This window comes from Danio rerio, chromosome 20 (genome assembly GCF_049306965.1).
Source record: "Danio rerio strain Tuebingen ecotype United States chromosome 20, GRCz12tu, whole genome shotgun sequence".
In the NCBI taxonomy this organism is placed as follows: domain Eukaryota; kingdom Metazoa; phylum Chordata; class Actinopteri; order Cypriniformes; family Danionidae; genus Danio; species Danio rerio.
Genome location: NC_133195.1, coordinates 51,350,455 through 51,375,000, shown reverse-complemented (window position 1 = coordinate 51,375,000; position 24,546 = coordinate 51,350,455). Strand labels below are relative to the sequence as shown.

The 24,546-nt window shown below is 40.5% G+C and overlaps 1 protein-coding gene across 4 annotated transcripts in view; it reads left to right on the top strand.

The window, feature by feature from the left end:
- Positions 1 to 21,639, top strand: part of eva1aa (eva-1 homolog A, regulator of programmed cell death a) — a 119,988-nt gene extending 98,349 nt beyond the window's left edge. For 2 of the 4 annotated variants that reach the window (XR_012396101.1, XR_012396102.1), the window contains 4 exons: positions 5,382 to 5,522; positions 8,277 to 8,426; positions 15,732 to 18,056; positions 19,195 to 21,639. Coding sequence is in view for 2 of the 4 variants with exons in the window: in XM_017352719.4 (XP_017208208.2) it covers positions 5,382 to 5,522; positions 8,277 to 8,426; positions 15,732 to 16,108 (668 nt within the window). In the remaining 2 variants the exon portion in view is untranslated. Of the gene's footprint in view, positions 1 to 5,381; positions 5,523 to 8,276; positions 8,427 to 15,731 lie in introns of all 4 variants that reach the window. The other 2 variants (XM_017352719.4, XM_021468705.3) reach the window with 1 other exon arrangement.
- The last annotated feature ends 2,907 nt before the right edge of the window (positions 21,640 to 24,546 follow it).

Here is a 24,546-nt window from a genome sequence, read left to right as displayed (position 1 = left end):
GTGCTATACAATACTGTAGTTTACTATTCTGTATACTGCACTATACAATAATATGCTGTAGTATACTATATTCTATACTATACCGTAGTTTATTATACTGTACTGTAGTTTTTATACTATACTGTAATCCACTACACTATACTGTAATCTACTATACTACAGTTTACTATACTATACTGTGCTATACTGTAGTTTACTACACTATACTATGTTATAAAATACAATATTAAATAGCATCTGATATGATGTGATTAAATATGCATATGTATGTAAATATGTAATTTGTCATGTTTGCTGAAAAAGTGCTGTAAAAGTTTTTAAGTGCATCTGGAAAGTCCTTTAAATTAACTTTGCCAAAGGAGTATGAACCCTGCTTTTAAAGCTCACAAGACTTCTTGGAGATCTTAAAGGTGTCAGCTTTCTTTAAAAATCCTTAGGTAAAAAAACAGATACAAATGAGTCATGGCATGAAGTGTAGAGCTCTGAAATAAATGCATATAGGAGAATTTGATGAGAAATGATTAAATGATTGCTGACTTTGGTTTTGTTTGGCTTTATTTTGGAGTTTTGAGGAGATGTTTTTTCTGGATATCATTTTTGTTGGACATTTTGTTGTTTTTTTGTCATCTTTTTCAGATTTCCTATGACAATCATTGATGTTGAGCATGCACACATACGGATATTCATGATTAAAGATATTAAAATACCCACAGACACGCACACACACACACACACACACACACACACACACACAAAGACATATATAAATATACATAAGCAGACATGTGCCTCCAATTACACCCAATCAGTGGGCTATAATTGCGCTGGGGGCATTACAATCACACACACACACACACACACACACACACACACACACACACACACACACACACACACGGTTACTATTGTGTCAGTCTTCTAGTCTGTAGTTTGACCTCCCTCAAAGAAGTGTGTGTGTGTGTGCGCGTGCGCGTGCGTGCGTGTATGTGTGTGTGGAATAGCTCACCCCTCAGTAACTGGCACTGGTGTGTTTCAGCTTACATGTTGCTGTTTGTGTGTGTGTGTGTGTGTGTGTGTGTGTGTGCGTGTGTGCGTGCGTGCGTGCGTGCGTGCGTGCGTGTCCTGAGGGTGTTTCTAGACTCTCTGGAGTTTAACTGAAATCTGTTTCGCAAAATGTAGTGCTATGTTTATTCAGAGAGGGTTTAAAATTAATGCTGTGTGTGTGCGTGCGTGTGTGTGTGAACAACTCTACCCAACTGTTGCAAGGGCACTGGCAGCCTTTTTATATGTCTGTGCACCATATATATATATATATATATATATATATATATATATATATATATATATATATATATATATATATATATATATATATATATATATATAATAGTGTAACTGAAAATGTAACTATACAAGATTGCTTTCATTCAAAAACTTCCAAAGATGGATTCAATTGATCCAATGTTCCATTAAACACATTTGCAGTATTAATAACTAATTCGATGAATAAAAAATTTAATTAAAATCAGATTTCAATAATAATAAATGGTTCTTGTTTATCAAATCAATATTTTAAAATGATCAGTCAAAAACAGGCTCAACAGTCATTTGTTTCATTAAAACATTACAGGGAAGATATGAAATCTCTGAAATGAAATGTTCTTTTTTTAATAAACAAGATTTGTGCAATATGTTATTTTAGTTGTATGTAATGTTATAAAGCCATTTTTGCTTGATAATGTTCTGTAATTTTAATTAATCTAAAAATGAATCATGTCTATTGTATTCTATTGAATAATAGTACTGAGGGTGATAAAAACATATAAATAATTTCATTGAATTATCGTTATGGAGGATACTTGTCTTGGTATCGCATCATAAAGGAAAAAAAATGTATCTCTCATCTCTATTGATGTGCATGCTTTTGAAAAATGATTTTTAGTGTTTAGTCTTTACTGTAACATAATCCTTGAGTAATGAAGCTGCACATTTAGCATTGATTCACAGAAATGAACTGTATTTTAAAATATACCACAAAATTAAACCACTATTAAATTGTACTGTTCTACTATACTATACCATAGTTTACTATAATGTAGTTTACTATAATGTAGTTTACTATACTATAGTTTACTATACTGTGCTCTACTATACTATACTGTAGTTTACTATACCGTAGTTTACTTTACATTGCTATACTATACTATACTGTAGTTTACTTTACTCTAGTTTACTATACTGTGCTTTACTATACTATAGTTTACTATACTATTTTTACTATACTGTGCTCTACTATACTATACTGTAGTTTACTATACCGTAGTTTACTTTACATTGCTCTACTATACCGTAGTTTACTATACTTTAGTTTACTATACTGTGCTTTACTATACTATAGTTTACTATACTATTTTTACTATACTGTGCTCTACTATACTATACTGTAGTTTACTATACCGTAGTTTACTTTACATTGCTATACTATACTATACTGTAGTTTACTTTACTCTAGTTTACTATACTGTGCTTTACTATACTATAGTTTACTATACTATTTTTACTATACTGTGCTCTACTATACTATACTGTAGTTTACCATACCGTAGTTTACTTTACATTGCTATACTATACCGTAGTTTACTATACTTTAGTTTACTATACCGTAGTTTACATTGCTATACTATACTATACTGTATTTTACTATACTCTAGTTTACTATACTGTGCTTTGCTATACTATACTGTGATTTACTATACTATACTGTAGCTTGCTATACTATACTGTAGTTTACCATACTGTAGTTTACTATACATTGCTATACCATACTCTAGCTTACTAAACTATACTATATTGTAGTTTACTAAAGTTTACTATAATGCTATACTATACTATACTGTAGCTTACTATACTATACTATACTGTACTGTACTGTAGTTTACTATAGTTTACTATACTCTACCATACTGTAGTTTGCTACACTGTAGTTTATTATACCATACTGTAGTTTACTATATTATAGCTTACTGTACTATACCGTAATGTAGTTTACTATACTGTAGTTTACTGTACTATACCATACTGTAGTTTACTATACTGTTGGTTACTACGCTGTAGTCTATTATACTGTACTTTACTATACTGTTGGTTACTACGCTGTGGTTTACTATACTGTAGTTTACTATATTGTCGTTTACTACACTGTAGTTCATTATACTGTAGTTTACTATACTGTAGTTTACTATGCTGTCGTTTACTACAATGTAGTTTATTATACTGTAGTTTACTATATTGTCGTTTACTACACTGTAGTTTATTATACTGTAGTTTACTATACTGTAGTTTACTATGCTGGCGTTTACTACAATGTAGTTTATTATACTGTAGTTTACTATACTGTTGTTTACTACACTGTAGTTTATTATACTGTAGTTTACTATACTGTCGTTTACTACACTGTAGTTTATTATACTGTAGTTTACTATACTGTTGTTTACTACACTGTAGTTTATCATACTGTAGTTTACTATGCTGTCGTTTACTACACTGTAGTTTATTATACTGTAGTTTACTATACTGTTGTTTACTACACTGTAGTTTATCATACTGTAGTTTACTATGCTGTCGTTTACTACACTGTAGTTTATTATACTGTAGTTTACTATACTGTTGTTTACTACACTGTAGTTTATTATACTGTAGTTTACTATGCTGTCGTTTACTACACTGTAGTTTATTATACTGTAGTTTACTATGCTGTCGTTTACTACAATGTAGTTTACTATACTGTTGTTTACTACACTGTAGTTTATAATACTGTAGTTTACTATACTGTCGTTTACAACACTGTAGTTTATTATACTGTAGTTTACTATGCTGTTGTTTACTACACTGTAGTTTATTATACTGTAGTTTACTATACTGTCGTTTACTATACTGTCGTTTACTACACTGTAGTTTATTATACTGTAGTTTACTATGCTGTTGTTTACTACAATGTAGTTTACTATACTGTTGTTTACTACACTGTAGTTTATTATACTGTAGTTTACTATACTGTCGTTTACTACACTGTAGTTTATTAGACTGTAGTTTACTATGCTGTTGTTTACTACACTGTAGTTTATTATACTGTAGTTTACTATACTGTCGTTTACTATACTGTCGTTTACTAGACTGTAGTTTATTATACTGTAGTTTACTATGCTGTTGTTTACTACAATGTAGTTTACTATACTGTTGTTTACTACACTGTAGTTTATTATACTGTAGTTTACTATACTGTCGTTTACTACACTGTAGTTTATTATACTGAAGTTTACTATGCTGTTGTTTACTACACTGTAGTTTATTATACTGTCGTTTACTATACTGTCGTTTACTATACTGTCGTTTACTACACTGTAGTTTATTATACTGTCGTTTACTATACTGTCGTTTACTATACTGTTGTTTACTACACTGTAGTTTATTATACTGTCGTTTACTATACTGTCGTTTACTACACTGTAGTTTATTATACTGTCGTTTACTATACTGTCGTTTACTATACTGTTGTTTACTACACTGTAGTTTATTATACTGTCGTTTACTATACTGTCGTTTACTACACTGTAGTTTATTATACTGTAGTTTACTATGCTGTCGTTTACTACAATGTAGTTTACTATACTTTTGTTTACTACACTGTAGTTTATTATACTGTAGTTTACTATACTGTCGTTTACTACAATGTAGTTTACTATACTTTTGTTTACTACACTGTAGTTTATTATACTGTAGTTTACTATACTGTCGTTTACTACACTGTAGTTTATTATACTGTCGTTTACTATACTGTCGTTTACTATACTGTCGTTTACTACACTGTAGTTTATTATACTGTAGTTTACTATACTATACCAAACTACAAAAAAAAAAAAAAAAACGCATGTTTTTGAGACATGCTCAAAATTTGCCCTGCATCTAGATTTACTTTTAATAAAGAGCTAGCAAATGTATTTTATATCTGATCATTTGTCTGATGATGACTGACTAGTGTATTAAACTAGTGTATTAAAAAGTTATTTTAAGTTCAAGTGCCAAAAGTAGTCAGATTTCATTGATAAGGTCAAAATGACTGAAACAAATCCTACAACTAAGCAACTGTGATTTAAGCACACAATATCTGTAGGATCTTATCTTGAATAGGAGGTCATTTGTGTCCAGGATTGGGTTTTTCTTTTGTGTCTGTTTATAGAGCACAAAGATGGTCTTGTGTTTCTGTGTGTATGTTGGACAGCCTCGTGATGGTGGAGGGAATGTTGTCTTTAATGCATTGTGAGAGCGTAGAAATCTGATTCATGAATAGAAATTGAATTATTCAATTATACGTCTCTCTTTAGTTCCAAAGAAGCTTGTGCAGGAGTCGGTTTCCAGGCATCCATCGTTCCCGTCTCCTCCATCAGTGCCTCATGACCCCAACGTGGTGGGAGACAGTGCTCCTCCTGACGGGACCCCGTCTCTGACCTCCGACTCCGCTCCAGGTAAAAAAAAAAAAACAATGTGATCACTCAACAAAAACACCCTCAGAATCAGTTTCAACAGGCTAATTAATCATCTTTATCAGGGTAGTGATGGAAAAATATTTGATTTATATTTGATTTGTCACAGATGCTAACAGTTGTTTTGACTAGGTTACTAACATGTGGACCATGGTCCAGACTAAGAAACCGTCCCATGCGTGCCCAGACCTACAACTTAAAGGGCTGTTTTTTTTATTCCTGCTCCCGCTGGGTTTTTTTCCTCACCCAATCACTTCCCATTGTTTATTCACCCTTTGTTTACCTGTTTTCCACTCAAAACAGTTTTCCTCCCGACCTGACCATTACCACTGAATTAAGACAAGGGAGAAGAATGTAACACTCTCAATTGCTTAGTTTTTACATTTCGTGCAGATCCAGTTCAGTCTGAATGAACACGGTTTCATTTTCCACAGTGGTGCTGATTACAGAGTTTTATTTTTTTAATGGAAGAAATCATTCATTCATTCATTTTCTTGTCGGCTTAGTACCTTTATTAATCCGGGGTCGCCACAGCGGAATGAACCACCAACTTATCCAGCAAGTTTTTACGCAGCAGATGCCCTTCCAGCCGCAACCCATCTCTGGGAAACATCCACACACATTCACACACACACTCATACACTATGGACAATTTAGCCTACCCAATACACCTGTACCGCATGTCTTTGGACTGTGGGGGAAACCGGAGCACCCGGAGGAAACCCACACGAAGGCAGGGAAAACATGCAAACTCCACACAGCCAACTGAGCCAAGGTTTGAACCAGCGACCTTCTTGCTGTGAGGCAACAGCACTACCTACTGCGCCACTGCCTCGCCATAGAAGAAATCAAGACTCCAAAACTGTGCACTAATTAGGATGTGTTGACATTTGTTATCTGCATATTTGGATGAGACTGTTAAAAATGGCACTTCTGTCAGACAGAAAATATAAGTGCCCCCCCCCCCCCCCCCCCCCCAAAAAAAAAACGTGTGTTTTTGTGTGTTAATTATTATTAGTGATTTAGTTAGTATTACTTATAATTAGTCATAAATTATTCTAATTTGGTGATTTGATGCTCAAAAGTATTGTAAGCAGTGTTCAAATATAGTCAGGCTGTTATCAAGTCTTGTTTATTTTTCTCTTGATAATTGATTGACCAATTTTTTTACAGCTAAAAATTGTCTAGTCTCTGCAAATGAATTGTGATATTTTTGATGTGCTTCTCTTTTGGTCAAAACCCGAAAATGCCAATAAGGAGAAAATGGACAAAAAAAATCAGCTGTAAAAAAGAACTGTTTTCATGTGTGTCTCTTTAAATGAGCTCCTGCTCTGGCCCCTATTCCAGAAGATGGCAGAGTTTTTACACAACTTACCTTAGACATTCTGGCATCAACAAACTAACACCTGCATGTGTTTCAAACTCCAGTTCAGTCCAGTTCACACTTTTGAAAATACCGCTTTATATATATATATATATAATATATATGTGTGTGTGTGTGTGTGTGTGTGTGTGTATGTATATATATATATATATATATATATATATATATATATATATATATATATATATATATATATATATATATATATGTGTGTGTGTGTGTGTGTGTGTGTGTGTGTGTGTGTGTGTGTGTATATATATATATAGTTGAAGTCAGAATTATTAGCCCCCCTAAATTATTAGACCCCTGTTTATTTTTTACCATATTTCTGTTAAAAGGAGAGAAGATTCTTTCAACACATTTTTAAGCATAATAGTTTTAATAACTCATTTTTATTAACTGATTTATTTTATCTTTGTCATGATGACACTAAATAATATTTACTAGATATTTTTCAAGACATTTCTGTACAGCTTAAAGTGACATTTAAAGACTTAACTGGGTTAATTAGGCAAGTCATTGTATAATGATGGTTTGTTCTGTAGACTATCAAAAATATAGCTTAAAGGGGCTAATAATTTTGACCCTAAATGTTTCTTTTTTATTATTATTAAAAACTGCTTTTATTCTAGCCTAAATAACACATTTGTTTTTGTTTTTTATTTAAAGAGTTGAGAGGTTGGTAATACAATTCTTGGTGCTTTAAAAATACATTTGATTGGAGCAAGATAGTGCTGTACCTGTTTTGCAATAAATTCAACAAACTATTTAGTTAAGAGTATTGTTTTTGCTTTTTATGCACTTTATATAGGTGCTGTAAATTGAACTGTTATATAGTCTAGAGCACAATACTAGTGTCCTGCCCTTGGCAACTATTTAGTGACAATCATGTGTGTTCAGTGCCATATTTCCAACATAACTTAAATGCGTTTGACTTGTGCAATATAATCCAAGACTGCAGAAGTTGTATAAATGGATGCATAAAAATGATCTGCAAGAACATTTTGCAAAACATCTACAAAAAAAAAAACATACTAGTCATGCCACACACACACACACACACGCACGCACACACACACACACACACACACACACACACACACACACACACACACACACACACACACACACACACACACACACACACACCACACATACACACACTATGAGAAGCTGTTGATGAATTATTGATGTAAATCCAACTCATCCTTTTGTTTACTGCCAGTTACAAAACCTTGAGGCGGGTTTTTAACCAACCATACAAATGTAAACTTTCTTTTTTGTAAAGACCCATAACGCAGCCCGGTGCTGTAAAATAATGATGCAGTGACGGTGTGTGTGTTTGATCACAGGGAGGTCGACGCGAGGCCGGAAATCTGGTCCATCTTCAGAAGAAGCGGATCGGACTGGAAAATTGAATCCAAACCCGACCATTTCCAGTGTCATTAGACCAACTATGAGTCTCATCAGCAGCCTACTGGCGGCATATACCTACATCACAGGTAAAGTCACACCAACAAGACTTCATTTAATTGAAGGAAACTTTAAAGTACACACTAAATGTTTTTTTTAATCCTGTTCTTGGCCTCACCCACAGGTCATCTAAGATGTAGGTGATGTTTTCTGTAGTAGAACACTAAAGAGAGTTTTGAGCTGAATCTGTGGTCCTTTGTGCTTCTTATAATGGCAGTGAATGGTGACAAGTTTTTTTTGGAGATTTAAACTAAACGCATACTAAAGATTTCAAACCAATAGCATGTGCAAATGTAGTCCGGTTGCTTATGTTTAGCAGTTTGTTGAATGGTCATTTTGATTGCATTACAGCTCTTGTGCTTTTGTCATCCAAAGCGATTATAATAAAATCAAACTACATTATGATATCTGTTTGAATGTTTTATTTCATATAAGGGCTGATCGATTAGCTTCAAAAGACTTCAGTGTGTCATCAGGAGCCACGGCTAGTGATTTAGACTCGCTTGTATTTTTTTTTTTATCTAAAAAAAATTCTTACTGCTATTATATGTATCACCTAGAACTACAGATCTACAGAGTCTGCTCAAAATCTTCAAAACAGAAGTTAAGATTGTCCTTTCTTCCACTATTGGGATGTACAAAAAAATGTTGTGCTGTGCATGATTTTGTCCTTTGGGAACTGATTGGATTGTTGAAAGATGGGTGTTGATGGGTAACCCCGTCCTAAATGACTGATTACCCAGCCCTAAATGACTGATTACCCAGCCCTAAATGACTGATAGCTCCGCCCTAAATGACTGATAACCCAGCCCTAAATGACTGATAGCCCCGCCCTAAATGACTGATAGCTCCGCCCTAAATGACTGATAACCCAGCCCTAAATGACTGATAACCCCGTCCTAAATGACTGATAGCTCCGCCCTAAATGACTGATTACCCAGCCCTAAATGACTGATAGCTCCGCCCTAAATGACTGATAACCCAGCCCTAAATGACTGATAGCCCCGCCCTAAATGACTGATAGCTCCGCCCTAAATGACTGATAACCCAGCCCTAAATGACTGATAACCCCGTCCTAAATGACTGATAGCTTCGCCCTAAATGACTGATTACCCAGCCCTAAATGACTGATTACCCAGCCCTAAATGACTGATAGCTCCGCCCTAAATGACTGATAACCCAGCCCTAAATGACTGATAGCCCCGCCCTAAATGACTGATAGCTCCGCCCTAAATGACTGATAACCCAGCCCTAAATGACTGATAACCCCGTCCTAAATGACTGATAGCTCCGCCCTAAATGACTGATTACCCAGCCCTAAATGACTGATAGCTCCGCCCTAAATGACTGATAACCCAGCCCTAAATGACTGATAGCCCCGCCCTAAATGACTGATAGCTCCGCCCTAAATGACTGATAACCCAGCCCTAAATGACTGATAACCCCGTCCTAAATGACTGATAGCTCCGCCCTAAATGACTGATTACCCAGCCCTAAATGACTGATAGCTCCGCCCTAAATGACTGATAACCCAGCCCTAAATGACTGATAGCCCCGCCCTAAATGACTGATAGCTCCGCCCTAAATGACTGATAACCCAGCCCTAAATGACTGATAACCCCGTCCTAAATGACTGATAGCTTCGCCCTAAATGACTGATTACCCAGCCCTAAATGACTGATTACCCAGCCCTAAATGACTGATAGCTCCGCCCTAAATGACTGATAACCCAGCCCTAAATGACTGATAGCCCCGCCCTAAATGACTGATAGCTCCGCCCTAAATGACTGATAACCCAGCCCTAAATGACTGATACCCCCGCCCTAAATGACTGATAGCTCCGCCCTAAATGACTGATAACCCAGCCCTAAATGACTGATAACCCCGTCCTAAATGACTGATAGCTCCGCCCTAAATGACTGATTACCCAGCCCTAAATGACTGATAGCTCCGCCCTAAATGACTGATAACCCAGCCCTAAATGACTGATAACCCCGTCCTAAATGACTGATAGCTTCGCCCTAAATGACTGATTACCCAGCCCTAAATGACTGATAGCTCCGCCCTAAATGACTGATAACCCAGCCCTAAATGACTGATAGCCCCGCCCTAAATGACTGATAGCTCCGCCCTAAATGACTGATAGCTCCGCCCTAAATGACTGATAACCCAGCCCTAAATGACTGATAGCCCCGCCCTAAATGACTGATTACCCAGCCCTACATGACTGATAGCCCCGTCCTAAATGACTGATAGCTCCGCCCTAAATGACTGATAACCCAGCCCTAAATGACTGATAACTCCGCCCTAAATGACTGATTACCCAGCCCTAAATGACTGATAGCCCCACCCTAAATGACTGATAGCCCCGTCCTAAATGACTGATAGCTCCGCCCTAAATGACTGATAGCCCCGCCCTAAATGACTGATAACCCAGCCCTAAATGATGGATAGCCCCGCCCTAAATGACTGATAGCCCCACCCTAAATGACTGATAGCCCCGTCCTAAATGACTGATAGCTCCGCCCTAAATGACTGATAGCCCCGCCCTAAATGACTGATAACCCAGCCCTAAATGACTGATAACTCCGCCCTAAATGACTGATTACCCAGCCCTAAATGACTGATAGCCCCACCCTAAATGACTGATAGCCCCGTCCTAAATGACTGATAGCTCCGCCCTAAATGACTGATAGCCCCGCCCTAAATGACTGATAACCCAGCCCTAAATGACTGATAACCCAGCCCTAAATGACTGATAGCCCCGCCCTAAATGACTGATAGCCCCACCCTAAATGACTGATAGCCCCGTCCTAAATGACTGATAGCTCCGCCCTAAATGACTGATAGCCCCGCCCTAAATGACTGATAACCCAGCCCTAAATGACTGATAACCCAGCCCTAAATGACTGATAGCCCCGCCCTAAATGACTGATTACCCAGCCCTAAATGACTGATTACCCAGCCCTAAATGACTGATAGCCCCACCCTAAATGACTGATAACCCAGCCCTAAATGACTGATAGTCCCACCCAAAATGACTGATAGCTCCACCCTAAATGACTGATAGCCCTGTCCTAAATGACTGATAGCCCTGTCCTAAATGACTGATAGCCCTGTCCTAAATGACTGATAGCTCCGCCCTAAATGACTGATAACCCAGCCCTAAATGACTGATAGCCCCGCCCTAAATGACTGATAGCTCCGCCCTAAATGACTGATAACCCAGCCCTAAATGACTGATAACCCCGTCCTAAATGACTGATAGCCCCGCCCTAAATGACTGATAACCCAGCCCTAAATGACTGATAACTCCGCCCTAAATGACTGATTACCCAGCCCTAAATGACTGATAGCCCCACCCTAAATGACTGATAGCCCCGTCCTAAATGACTGATAGCTCCGCCCTAAATGACTGATAGCCCCGCCCTAAATGACTGATAACCCAGCCCTAAATGACTGATAACCCAGCCCTAAATGACTGATAGCCCCGCCCTAAATGACTGATTACCCAGCCCTAAATTACTGATTACCCAGCCCTAAATGACTGATAGCCCCACCCTAAATGACTGATAACCCAGCCCTAAATGACTGATAGTCCCACCCAAAATGACTGATAGCTCCACCCTAAATGACTGATAGCCCTGTCCTAAATGACTGATAGCCCTGTCCTAAATGACTGATAGCTCCGCCCTAAATGACTGATAACCCAGCCCTAAATGACTGATAGCCCCGCCCTAAATGACTGATAGCTCCGCCCTAAATGACTGATAACCCAGCCCTAAATGACTGATAACCCCGTCCTAAATGACTGATAGCTCCGCCCTAAATGACTGATTACCCAGCCCTAAATGACTGATAGCTCCGCCCTAAATGACTGATAACCCAGCCCTAAATGACTGATAGCCCCGCCCTAAATGACTGATAGCTCCGCCCTAAATGACTGATAACCCAGCCCTAAATGACTGATAACCCCGTCCTAAATGACTGATAGCTCCGCCCTAAATGACTGATAGCTCCACCCTAAATGACTGATAGCCCTGTCCTAAATGACTGATAGCCCTGTCCTAAATGACTGATAGCTCCGCCCTAAATGACTGATAACCCAGCCCTAAATGACTGATAGCCCCGCCCTAAATGACTGATAGCTCCGCCCTAAATGACTGATAACCCAGCCCTAAATGACTGATAACCCCGTCCTAAATGACTGATAGCTCCGCCCTAAATGACTGATTACCCAGCCCTAAATGACTGATAGCTCCGCCCTAAATGACTGATAACCCAGCCCTAAATGACTGATAACCCCGTCCTAAATGACTGATAGCTCCGCCCTAAATGACTGATAACCCAGCCCTAAATGACTGATAACCCCGTCCTAAATGACTGATAGCTCCGCCCTAAATGACTGATAACCCAGCCCTAAATGACTGATAGCCCCGCCCTAAATGACTGATTACCCAGCCCTAAATGACTGATAGCCCCGTCCTAAATGACTGATAGCTCCGCCCTAAATGACTGATAACCCAGCCCTAAATGACTGATAACTCCGCCCTAAATGACTGATTACCCAGCCCTAAATGACTGATAGCCCCACCCTAAATGACTGATAGCCCCGTCCTAAATGACTGATAGCTCCGCCCTAAATGACTGATAGCCCCGCCCTAAATGACTGATAACCCAGCCCTAAATGACTGATAACCCAGCCCTAAATGACTGATAGCCCCGCCCTAAATGACTGATTACCCAGCCCTAAATGACTGATTACCCAGCCCTAAATGACTGATAGCCCCACCCTAAATGACTGATAACCCAGCCCTAAATGACTGATAGTCCCACCCAAAATGACTGATAGCTCCACCCTAAATGACTGATAGCCCTGTCCTAAATGACTGATAGCCCTGTCCTAAATGACTGATAGCTCCGCCCTAAATGACTGATAGCCCTGTCCTAAATGACTGATAGCCCCACCCTAAATGACTGATAGCTCCGCCCTAAATGACTGATAACCCAGCCCTAAATGACTGATAACCCCGTCCTAAATGACTGATAGCTCCGCCCTAAATGACTGATTACCCAGCCCTAAATGACTGATAGCTCCGCCCTAAATGACTGATAACCCAGCCCTAAATGACTGATAGCCCCGCCCTAAATGACTGATAGCTCCGCCCTAAATGACTGATAACCCAGCCCTAAATGACTGATAACCCCGTCCTAAATGACTGATAGCTCCGCCCTAAATGACTGATAGCTCCACCCTAAATGACTGATAGCCCTGTCCTAAATGACTGATAGCCCTGTCCTAAATGACTGATAGCTCCGCCCTAAATGACTGATAACCCAGCCCTAAATGACTGATAGCCCCGCCCTAAATGACTGATAGCACGCCCTAAATGACTGATAACCCAGCCCTAAATGACTGATAACCCCGTCCTAAATGACTGATAGCTCCGCCCTAAATGACTGATTACCCAGCCCTAAATGACTGATAGCTCCGCCCTAAATGACTGATTACCCAGCCCTAAATGACTGATAGCCCCACCCTAAATGACTGATAGCCCCGTCCTAAATGACTGATAGCTCCGCCCTAAATGACTGATAGCCCCGCCCTAAATGACTGATAACCCAGCCCTAAATGACTGATAGCCCCGCCCTAAATGACTGATAGCCCCACCCTAAATGACTGATAGCCCCGTCCTAAATGACTGATAGCTCCGCCCTAAATGACTGATAGCCCCGCCCTAAATGACTGATAACCCAGCCCTAAATGACTGATAACTCCGCCCTAAATGACTGATTACCCAGCCCTAAATGACTGATAGCCCCACCCTAAATGACTGATAGCCCCGTCCTAAATGACTGATAGCTCCGCCCTAAATGACTGATAGCCCCGCCCTAAATGACTGATAACCCAGCCCTAAATGACTGATAGCCCTAAATGACTGATAGCCCCGCCCTAAATGACTGATTACCCAGCCCTAAATGACTGATTACCCAGCCCTAAATGACTGATAGCCCCACCCTAAATGACTGATAACCCAGCCCTAAATGACTGATAGTCCCACCCAAAATGACTGATAGCTCCACCCTAAATGACTGATAGCCCTGTCCTAAATGACTGATAGCCCTGTCCTAAATGACTGATAGCTCCGCCCTAAATGACTGATAGGCCTGTCCTAAATGACTGATAGCCCCACCCTAAATGACTGATAGCCCCGTCCTAAATGACTGATAGCTCCGCCCTAAATGACTGATAGCCCCGCCCTAAATGACTGATAACCCAGCCCTAAATGACTGATAGCCCTGCCCTAAATGACTGATAGCCCCACCCTAAATGACTGATAGCCCCGTCCTAAATGACTGATAGCTCCACCCTAAATGACTGATAGCCCCGCCCTAAATGACTGATAACCCAGCCCTAAATGACTGATAACTCCGCCCTAAATGACTGATTACCCAGCCCTAAATTACTGATAGCCCCGCCCTAAATGACTGATAGCCCCGTCCTAAATGACTGATAGCTCCGCCCTAAATGACTGATAGCCCCGCCCTAAATGACTGATAACCCAGCCCTAAATGACTGATAACTCCGCCCTAAATGACTGATTACCCAGCCCTAAATTACTGATAGCCCCACCCTAAATGACTGATAGCCCCGTCCTAAATGACTGATAGCTCCGCCCTAAATGACTGATAGCCCCGCCCTAAATGACTGATAACCCAGCCCTAAATGACTGATAACCCAGCCCTAAATGACTGATAGCCCAGCCCTAAATGACTGATTACCCAGCCCTAAATGACTGATAGCCCCACCCTAAATGACTGATAACCCAGCCCTAAATGACTGATAGTCCCACCCAAAATGACTGATAGCTCCACCCTAAATGACTGATAGCCCTGTCCTAAATGACTGATAGCCCTGTCCTAAATGACTGATAGCTCCGCCCTAAATGACTGATAGCCCTGTCCTAAATGACTGATAGCCCTGTCCTAAATGACTGATAGCTCCGCCCTAAATGACTGATAGCCCCGTCCTAAATTACTGATAGCTCCGCCCTAAATGACTGATAGCCTTGTCCTAAACGACTGATAGCTCTGCCCTAAATGACTGATAACCCAGCCCAAAATGACTGAAAGCCCTGCCCTTAATGACTGATAGCCCCACCCTAAATGACTGACAGCTCCGCCCTAAATGACTGATAGCTCCGCCCTAAATGACTGATAGCCATTCAACAAGAACTTTACCAGTTGACCACATTTTTGTTTCATATTCATCAAGATGCTCTTAGTATGTTTAATGCCAGCTCTAATGCTGTGTTCTTCTCTCTCCATCTCAGAGCACCCAGAGCGATGTGCGCTGTACTTTATGTGCGGTGTGTGCGCAGGTCTGTTCCTGACTCTGTTTGCGCTGGTGGTTCAGATCTCCTGCCGTATGGACTGTAAACCTCGTCACGGAGCCGCTAAGAAGCGCCCGAGAGCTGTGGACTCAGACAGCGACACCACTGACTCTGATTCAGACTGGGACACCGGCTCAGACCTGTCGGCTCGACGGCACCGGCGCTTCGAGCGAACGCTAAACACGAACGTTTTCACATCGGCGGAGGAGCTGGAGCGAGCGCAGAGACTGGAGGAGAGAGAGCGCATCATACGAGAGATCTGGATGAACGGACAGCCGGACGTCCCGGGGACACGGAGTCTCAATCGCTACTATTAGAAGCAATGCCAGATGATGAATGCTGAAGCGTTAGCGTGGTGTTAAACTGCGCTTTTCCTTTGCAGTGGAAATAAGCTCTTTGTTACGGTGCGCTTCATCCGTAACCTTTCAGCATGCGGAGGTCAAAGGTCAAATGCGGCATTCGGGAATAGAGTGCTGCAGTCTGGGCTCTGGAAGTCAAAACTCCATTCGTTTTCTCCATAGGGACATTCGTTTTAGGGTGCTTTCACACCTGTGAATAGAGTTAGTTGTAACGAAACAGGGATTAAAATTGTTACATTGTTGCTCTTGGTGCGCTTCGCTTTCACACTGCAAAGTTTCTAAACGGACCAAAAACAAGTCAAGTGTGAGTAAACTCTCCTCACATTGGTCAGTTTTAGGGTTTATTTTGCAGAGTTCGCTCACCTGTCGGGGGAGTGGTGGTTTGGTGGTGGTTGACACGGTGCTTGCATTGTGTCTGAGGAGCGAGGAGGGATGCGGTGGGGAGGGGTGAGAAGGGTGCGCAACGTATTTGAGGACCGGGAGACGCGTGATTACCAGGAGATTATCACTCGTTTGTGGGCATCCGGGAGTCTCTGTGTATTTGCGGATAACTCCCGAAGCTTCCGGGAGACTTGAGATGTCTGGAATGACCTCCCGCCCTAATCATAACTCTCTCTCCATGTAGCCGTATGCCTATGACATATCCATAAAACACAGTGATATAATCAGGCTCGGATCGTTTCGCTTTCTACAATCGATCCGCTCCAGAGTTCGTTTCAATCGAGCCGAGACCACCTCAATCAAGCGATCTCGGAGTGATTGTTTTGGTGCAGATCCGAGCGCGATTGGTGGTTTCACATATGCCAAACGAACAGGCAAACGAGACAGGGTCCGAAACAAAAGTGTAGGTGTGAAAGCACCCTTAATGACATCTTCTAAATTATTAAAGGCTGACCTGATGTGAGTTCTGAGGTTGTTAAAGTGATAGTTCACGCAAAACATGACAAATGAATGTCATGATTTACTAATTCATGTTCCAAACATGTTGATTTTCTTTCCTCTGTTAAACACAAAAGAGGATATTTTGAAGAATGTTGGAAACCTGTAACCACTGACTGATAATGAGTGTGTTTTGTTTCTATGGAAGGCAATGGTTTTAGGTTTTCAGTAGGTTTTTTAACCATATGTGAATTATAGCTATTAGTTACTAGTTAATTAGCTCAAGTTATTAGTAACTAATTTAGCAGTTATGCTAACTAATAACCTTAACTTTTCTGATTTTGATATTCAGTCATCTGATATTTATGCAATAATGTGCATATTTTGTAAAGCTGCTTTGAAACAATGATTATTGCGAAAGCGCTACACAAATAAACTGGAATTGAATTTAACAGCATAAAGAAACTCTTAAGGTTGGGTGAGCTATTCCTTTAACTGACGGTATATGCCAGGGGTCACCAAACTTGTTCCTGACGGTGTCCTGCAGATTTTAGCTCCAACCCTAATCAAAAACACCTGAACAAGCTAATCAAGGTCTTCCTAGGTATACTTGAAACATCCAGGCAGGTGTGTTGAGGCAGGTTGGAGCTAAACCCTGCAGGGACACTGGCCCTCCAGGACCAAGATTGGTGACCCCTGGTATATGCTTTAGTAAAGCCCATGCCAAACCTTATTCTCAAAATAAACTTCTTTAACAGTTGAATTTGAGGTTAAAAACGACATTACCCATGATGCTAAGATTTCTGTCCTCTGTTAAACACGAACGAAAGTATTTTGAAGAATGTTGGAAACCTGTAACCACTCACTTCCTTAGTGAGTGCCATCAACCCTAAAGTGAAAGCGGGGATGGGGGCGCCTAGACACGGATATAACTGAGGGCACGGGTGGTGAGGGTAGTGTCGCGGACGCCGCCCTCTCTATTCTGCCGCCCTAGACGCGGATATAACTGAGGGAGCGAGTGGTGAGGGTATTGTCACGGACTACTCTGCCGCCCTAGACGCCGATATAACTGAGGGCGCGGGTGGTGAGGGTATTGTCACGGACTACTCTGCCGCCCTAGACGCGGATATAACTGAGGGCGCGGACGCCGCCCTCTCTATTCTGCCACCCTAGACGCGGATATAACTGAGGGCGCGGGTGGTGAGGGTAGTGTCGCGGACGCCGCCCTCTCTATTTTGCCGCCCTAGACGCGGATATAACTGAGGGAGCAGGTGGTGAGGGTATTGTCACGGACTACTCTGCCGCCCTAGACGCGGATATAACTGAGGGCGCGGGTGGTGAGGGTATTGTCACGGACTACTCTGCCGCCCTCTCTATTCTGCCACCCTAGATACGGATATAACTGAGGGCGCGGGTGGTGAGGGTAGTGTCGCGGACGCCGCCCTCTGTACTCTGCCGCCCTAGACGCGGATATAACTGAGGGTGCGGGTGGTGAGGGTATTGTCGCGGACGCCGCCCTCTGTACTCTGCTGCCCTAGACGCGGATATAACTGAGGGCGCAGGTGGTGAGTGTAGTGTCGCGGGACGCCGCCCTCTCTATTCTGCTGCCCTAGACGCGGATATAACTGAGTGAGGGGGTGGTGAGGGTATTGTCGCGGGACGCCGCCCTCTCTATTCTGCTGCCCTAGACGCGGATATAACTGAGTGAGGGGGTGGTGAGGGTATTGTCGCGGACGCCGCTCTCTCTATTCTGCCGCCCTAGACGCGGATATAACTGAGTGAGGGGGTGGTGAGGGTATTGTCGCGGACGCCGCCCTCTCTATTCTGCCGCCCTAGACGCGGATATAACTGAGGGAGGGGGTGGTGAGGGTATTGACGCGGACGCCGCCCTCTCTATTCTGCCGCCCTAGACGCGGATATAACTGAGGGAGGGGGTGGTGAGGGTATTGTCGCGGACGCCGCCCTCTCTATTCTGCCGCCCTAGACGCGGATATAACTGAGGGAGGGGGTGGTGAGGGTAGTGTCGGGGACGCCGCCCTCTCTATTCTGCCGCCCTAGACGTGGATATAACTGAGGGAGGGGGTGGTGAGGGTATTGTCGCGGGACGCCGCCCTCTCTATTCTGCTACCCTAGACGCGGATATAACTGAGTGAGGGGGTGGTGAGGGTATTGTCGCGGACGCCGCTCTCTCTATTCTGCCGCCCTAGACGCGGATATAACTGAGTGAGGGGGTGGTGAGGGTATTGTCGCGGACGCCGCCCTCTCTATTCTGCCGCCCTAGACGCGGATATAACTGAGTGAGGGGGTGGTGAGGGTATTGTCGCGGACGCCGCCCTCTCTATTCTGCCGCCCTAGACGCGGATATAACTGAGGGAGGGGGTGGTGAGGGTATTGACGCGGACGCCGCCCTCTCTATTCTGCCGCCCTAGACGCGGATATAACTGAGGGAGGGGGTGGTGAGGGTATTGTCGCGGACGCCGCCCTCTCTATTCTGCCGCCCTAGACGCGGATATAACTGAGGGAGGGGGTGGTGAGGGTAGTGTCGGGGACGCCGCCCTCTCTATTCTGCCGCCCTAGACGTGGATATAACTGAGGGAGGGGGTGGTGAGGGTATTGTTGCGGACGCCGCTCTCTCTATTCTGCCGCCCTAGACGCGGATATAACTGAGGGAGGGGGTGGTGAGGGTATTGTCGCGGACGCCGCTCTCTCTATTCTGCTCTATTTTTATGTCATCCCAACACAAATCGATTGTGTAGAACTCAGCACTTTATACAGTGGAGTGTCATTCTTCTTATAGGTATACTCTGTTACATTCATGTGAAGACCCATTGGGGAAAATGAATGGAAAACTAACTCCCTGAAGCCACGCTGCTGAAAAGATGCACTCTATTTCCCGCCTGATGTCCAGTTCAGAATTTATGCAAGTTCCGGAATTAACGTTTCATTCCAGGAAGCGGAACATTCCGATTTTCAGCTCATGGGAAATGTAGTCCATTTTGAGAGCTGTCTCCAGGAGCGCCTTTTGAACAGAAAAATGCATCTTTAGTATATTCAAAGAGGGTGAATGAAGGGTGCAAAACTAATGCTGACTACTAAGGGTGCTTCAGTTTGAGGTGTCAGGGTTGCTAGGACGTGTTCTTCAGATTGAGAAGCACCGCAGGAGTCTATAGGCAGCTGTGAGAGGCGGGATAAGCTCCGAGCACTGTGATTGGTCCTTCAAACAGTCAGGACCGCCTTCTGTATAGGGAGAAATGTCACCAATTTAAGTGCCTTTTAGTTTGATATGACAAAATACACACACAAACACGCGCATACACAAACACGCATACAGTCGGAGGCAAAATTGTAATAGACCTTGTGTGAAATGTAAGTTGTTTTAATGCACTTGTTGAGTCGTGACGTGTGGTTTCCAGGTCTTATTTGCATTGAATAAATATTCGTTTATGACCACTTTTTAGCCAAACCACACATTAAAGTGAATTGTATGTAAAATTATGGTGTACACAAGCCTCTGGACTTAACAGACACCAATATTTTAACAATTCAGTAAAAATGTATCACTTTCTGGCCATCTGATATAACGCATATACAGTTGAAGTCAGAATTATTAGCCCCCCTTTGAATTTATTCCTTTTTAAAATATTTTCCAAATGATGTTTAACAGAGCAAGGACATTTTCACAGTATGTCTGATAATATTTTTTCTTCTGGAGAAAGTCTTATTTGGTTTATTTAGGCTAGAATAAAAGCAGTTATAAATTTTTTAACACCATTTTAAGGACAAAATAATTAGCCCCTTTAAGCTATATATTTTTTTCCGACTATCACCTTAGAATATATCTGTTAAAATATTATTTACTGTCATCATAGCAAAGATAAAATAAATCAGTTACTAGAGATGAGTTATTAAAACTATTATTATTAGAAATGTGTTGAGAAAATCTGCTCTGCGATAAAAAACAATGTGGAAAATAATAAACAGGGGGTCTAATAATTCAAGGGGGCTAATAAATCTGGCTTCAATTGTATATTTAAAAAGCGGTCGTGATTTTCGAGAGTATTACATCGCTTTGTAAGTGTTGAGTCTCCTTATAGAGTTTGATGTATCACTTGGACCCAGAAGCCGCTTTTCGTTACGTCACACTTAACAAGCAGAGAACACTTCCCAGTTGATAATCACAGGATTTCTTCAACACTAATTTCTAATAACTCAATTCTTTTGTCTTTGCCATGATGACTGTATGTTTTACTAGTCATCTTGTTAGGCTAATTAGGTTATTTTAACTTGGTTTATTTAGGAAAGTCATTAAACAACAGTGGTTTGTTTTGTCCCAATAATAATAAAAAAATAATTCTTAAGGAGCTAATACACTGTGAAAAGCGATAAGCTGGATTTATTTTGTACAAAAAAAAAAAGAGTAAAACTTGCATAACTAAAAAAACAAGGCAACTTAACAGCTTTAAGTAACAATAGGTTTGCTTGCCATATTTTTAAGTATTAAGTATTTTTAAAACAATTGCTTTACTCTCTTTAATTAACTAATCACTTTTTACAGTGTAATATTGATCTGTGATGTTTTGAATTATTTAAAATCTGCTTTTATTCCAGCCAAACAAAAAAAAAATGAGGAAAAAATATGTTATCACTTAAGTTTGGTCCCTTTAACACATTTTGTTGAATTTAAATTACATTACATCAACATGCCAAATAATTCTTAACAGATTTTAAGTAGACTGTTAATTTGGGGTTGTTGTTAGTTGACACGTACTTGCTAAGTTTCTTATAGGCAGTTAAATGTCTGTTAAAGGAGCAGAATCAGCAGATATTAGGCAGACAGTCTACTAATACTCAAATTGTAGTATTTGGCATGTAGTTCCAATGCAACTTTTAGTGAACAAAATGTGCAATGAGGACCATCAAAATAAAGCGCAACCAAAAGTAAATTAGAGGAAATACTGAGTACTGTTCAATATCATGTGGCAAAAATTTGGAAACTAATTAAAATTTCACAGGAGGGCTATTGATTTTGCATTTAACTGTATAATTATATGAGTGTATAGTCGTGTTTGGAGAGTTACACATATCTGCATGTCATTGCATTAGGAAACAAATATGACAAACCAGGCTGCGTCTGCAAAGAAACAATGCAGTCTTCTGTTGATGTATTTCACCATGCGTTCCTCCATTACACTTTATAATATGATTCTGTTAGTTAACTACATCAGTTAACATCAATTGACAAATGACAAATCCCTGATGATGTCATTTCTAATATTTGCAAATCTATATAAAAAAATGCTCACACGTCAGTTCAATGGCCGGGGTCGACATATAAATTGAAACAATAGTTATTTTTTTCACTTATTTCAGTGACCAGACTGTAAATGTATCTGTAAATAAGCAGTTTTCTGTATTTTATGTGTTTTTATGCTTTTGAATTGGATTATGAGATCTTGAACTTTCCTCCATCAACTTATAACCTTGAAAAGTTTTAAAAAGTGACTCTTATTGACATTTTAATAGTTTAAAGTGATATATTGTCTGGGCTGGTGTTGTATATTAAACAACGACAACCTTGTAATAAACCATCAGCAGATTTTCTGTTATTTTACAGACTTATTTCTCTATATGTTATTTCTTATACATCATATAGTATAATAAGCTAAAATGTCAATAAAAGTCTCTTTGTTGAACAGTAGGATCAATATAAACTATTCAAAAATAATAAACAAATATAAAGTTGGCAACACCAAGGCTCTAAAAGTTTAAAAATTGTATTTAATTAAAAAAAAAAAAGATTCTCTCTGCAAATATATAATGAAACTCAGAAATGGTATATGCTAATATCTTTTTATGATACAAGTGCACATTTGTGAAGTGCAAATTTGAGACTAGAAATCTTTGTGAATCCAAAATATAATTCATTCATTCATTTTCATTCGGCTTAGTCCCTTATTTGTCAGGGGTAGGCACAGCGGAATGAACCGCCAACTATTCCAGCATATGTTTTACGCAGTGGATGTCTTTTTAGCGCAACCCAGTACAGGGAAACACTCATACACTCACACATTCACAATTTAGCTGACCCAATTCCCCTATAGTGCATGTGTTTGGACTGTGGAGGGAAACCGGAGCACCCGGAGGAAACCCACGCCAACACGGGGAGAACAAGCAAACTCCAAACAGAAATGCAAACTGACCCAGCTGGGATTCTGTGGCGCTGTCGAATCATTTTGCCATGCCCACTTCCAAAACCTATAACAATCGTAAATTTTCGCCACTTCTGGGGCGTGTGCAAAGTTTTGTGAGTTTTCTGGCATGTTTAGAACCTCAAAACTGCGATTCATTCCGCGGAAGAAGCGGAAGAATAATAAGAATAAACGGAGCAATTCCAATAGGGCCAACACACCCAACACAATCTCACGGCAATTCGTAACTTTTTCATTTAGTGGCTAATTCGTACAAATTCACACGATCTAATTCTATTGCGTATCCCCCAATGACGGTTGGGTTTATGGGTGGGGTTAGGTGCCACGCCTCCTTTTTAAAATCGTTCATTTTCTCACGACTGAACTCGTACGAATTCGTACGAATTAGCCACTAAACTGCCAAAACGTAAAATACTTACGTTTTCTCGTGAGATCAGGCTGACACACCATAGGTGCTCGGGCCCTAATTAGCAATGTTGACAGTAATATGGAAAAGACAAAAAATGTGTGAAAGACAATAAATCCGTTAAAACAAGCACACATTACACAAGTAGGTAGGGGCTGGTATAAATTTCTGATAGTATGATAACCTTGGATAAACATTTCACGGTATCGTGTTATTGTTATGACTGCTCTAAAATATGTTCTTCTTAAGTGTCTGAGCAAAAAAAAATAAAAAAAGAAGCTTCTTTTTTTTTTTACCCCATTAGACAATTTATTTTAATTTAGGAAACATTTATAATATTTTGGAACAATTAACATGTCGATTTTACATGAACACGGTGAATTAATTCAAATAAATCATTGACTTCTGCGGTCTTCATTAGTTTCAAAAACAAATTTTTTTACAAATCTACAAAAAATCTTACACATACCTTGACTTTTCAAACCACAATATATCTTAAAACCGGTTATCGTCCCATGCCTATACACAAGTGAAGACTAATAAAGGCTATAGATAAAGGCTAGAAGGAAACGTATTGCTTATTGTCAGTTACTTTTTGTAAAGTGTGGCAGAGATCAATTATTTATCATTGCCTTTCTTTACAATACATGCAACTTGTTTTGCCATATTACTAATAACTGCAATGACATGCATGCGTTTATGTGTGACTTAAGTCAATATTTTTAGACATTACACACACACACATACAGACGTGGACTCAATTGTTTGTACTCTATAATTTAGTGCTTTTTTAATGCTTCTGTTGAACCACATTTCCAAAGCAATATCAGATTTCTCAGTCATTTCTGATTCACCATTACATTTTCACTTATTTCAGTGACTAGGCTAAAAAACTTAGCAGT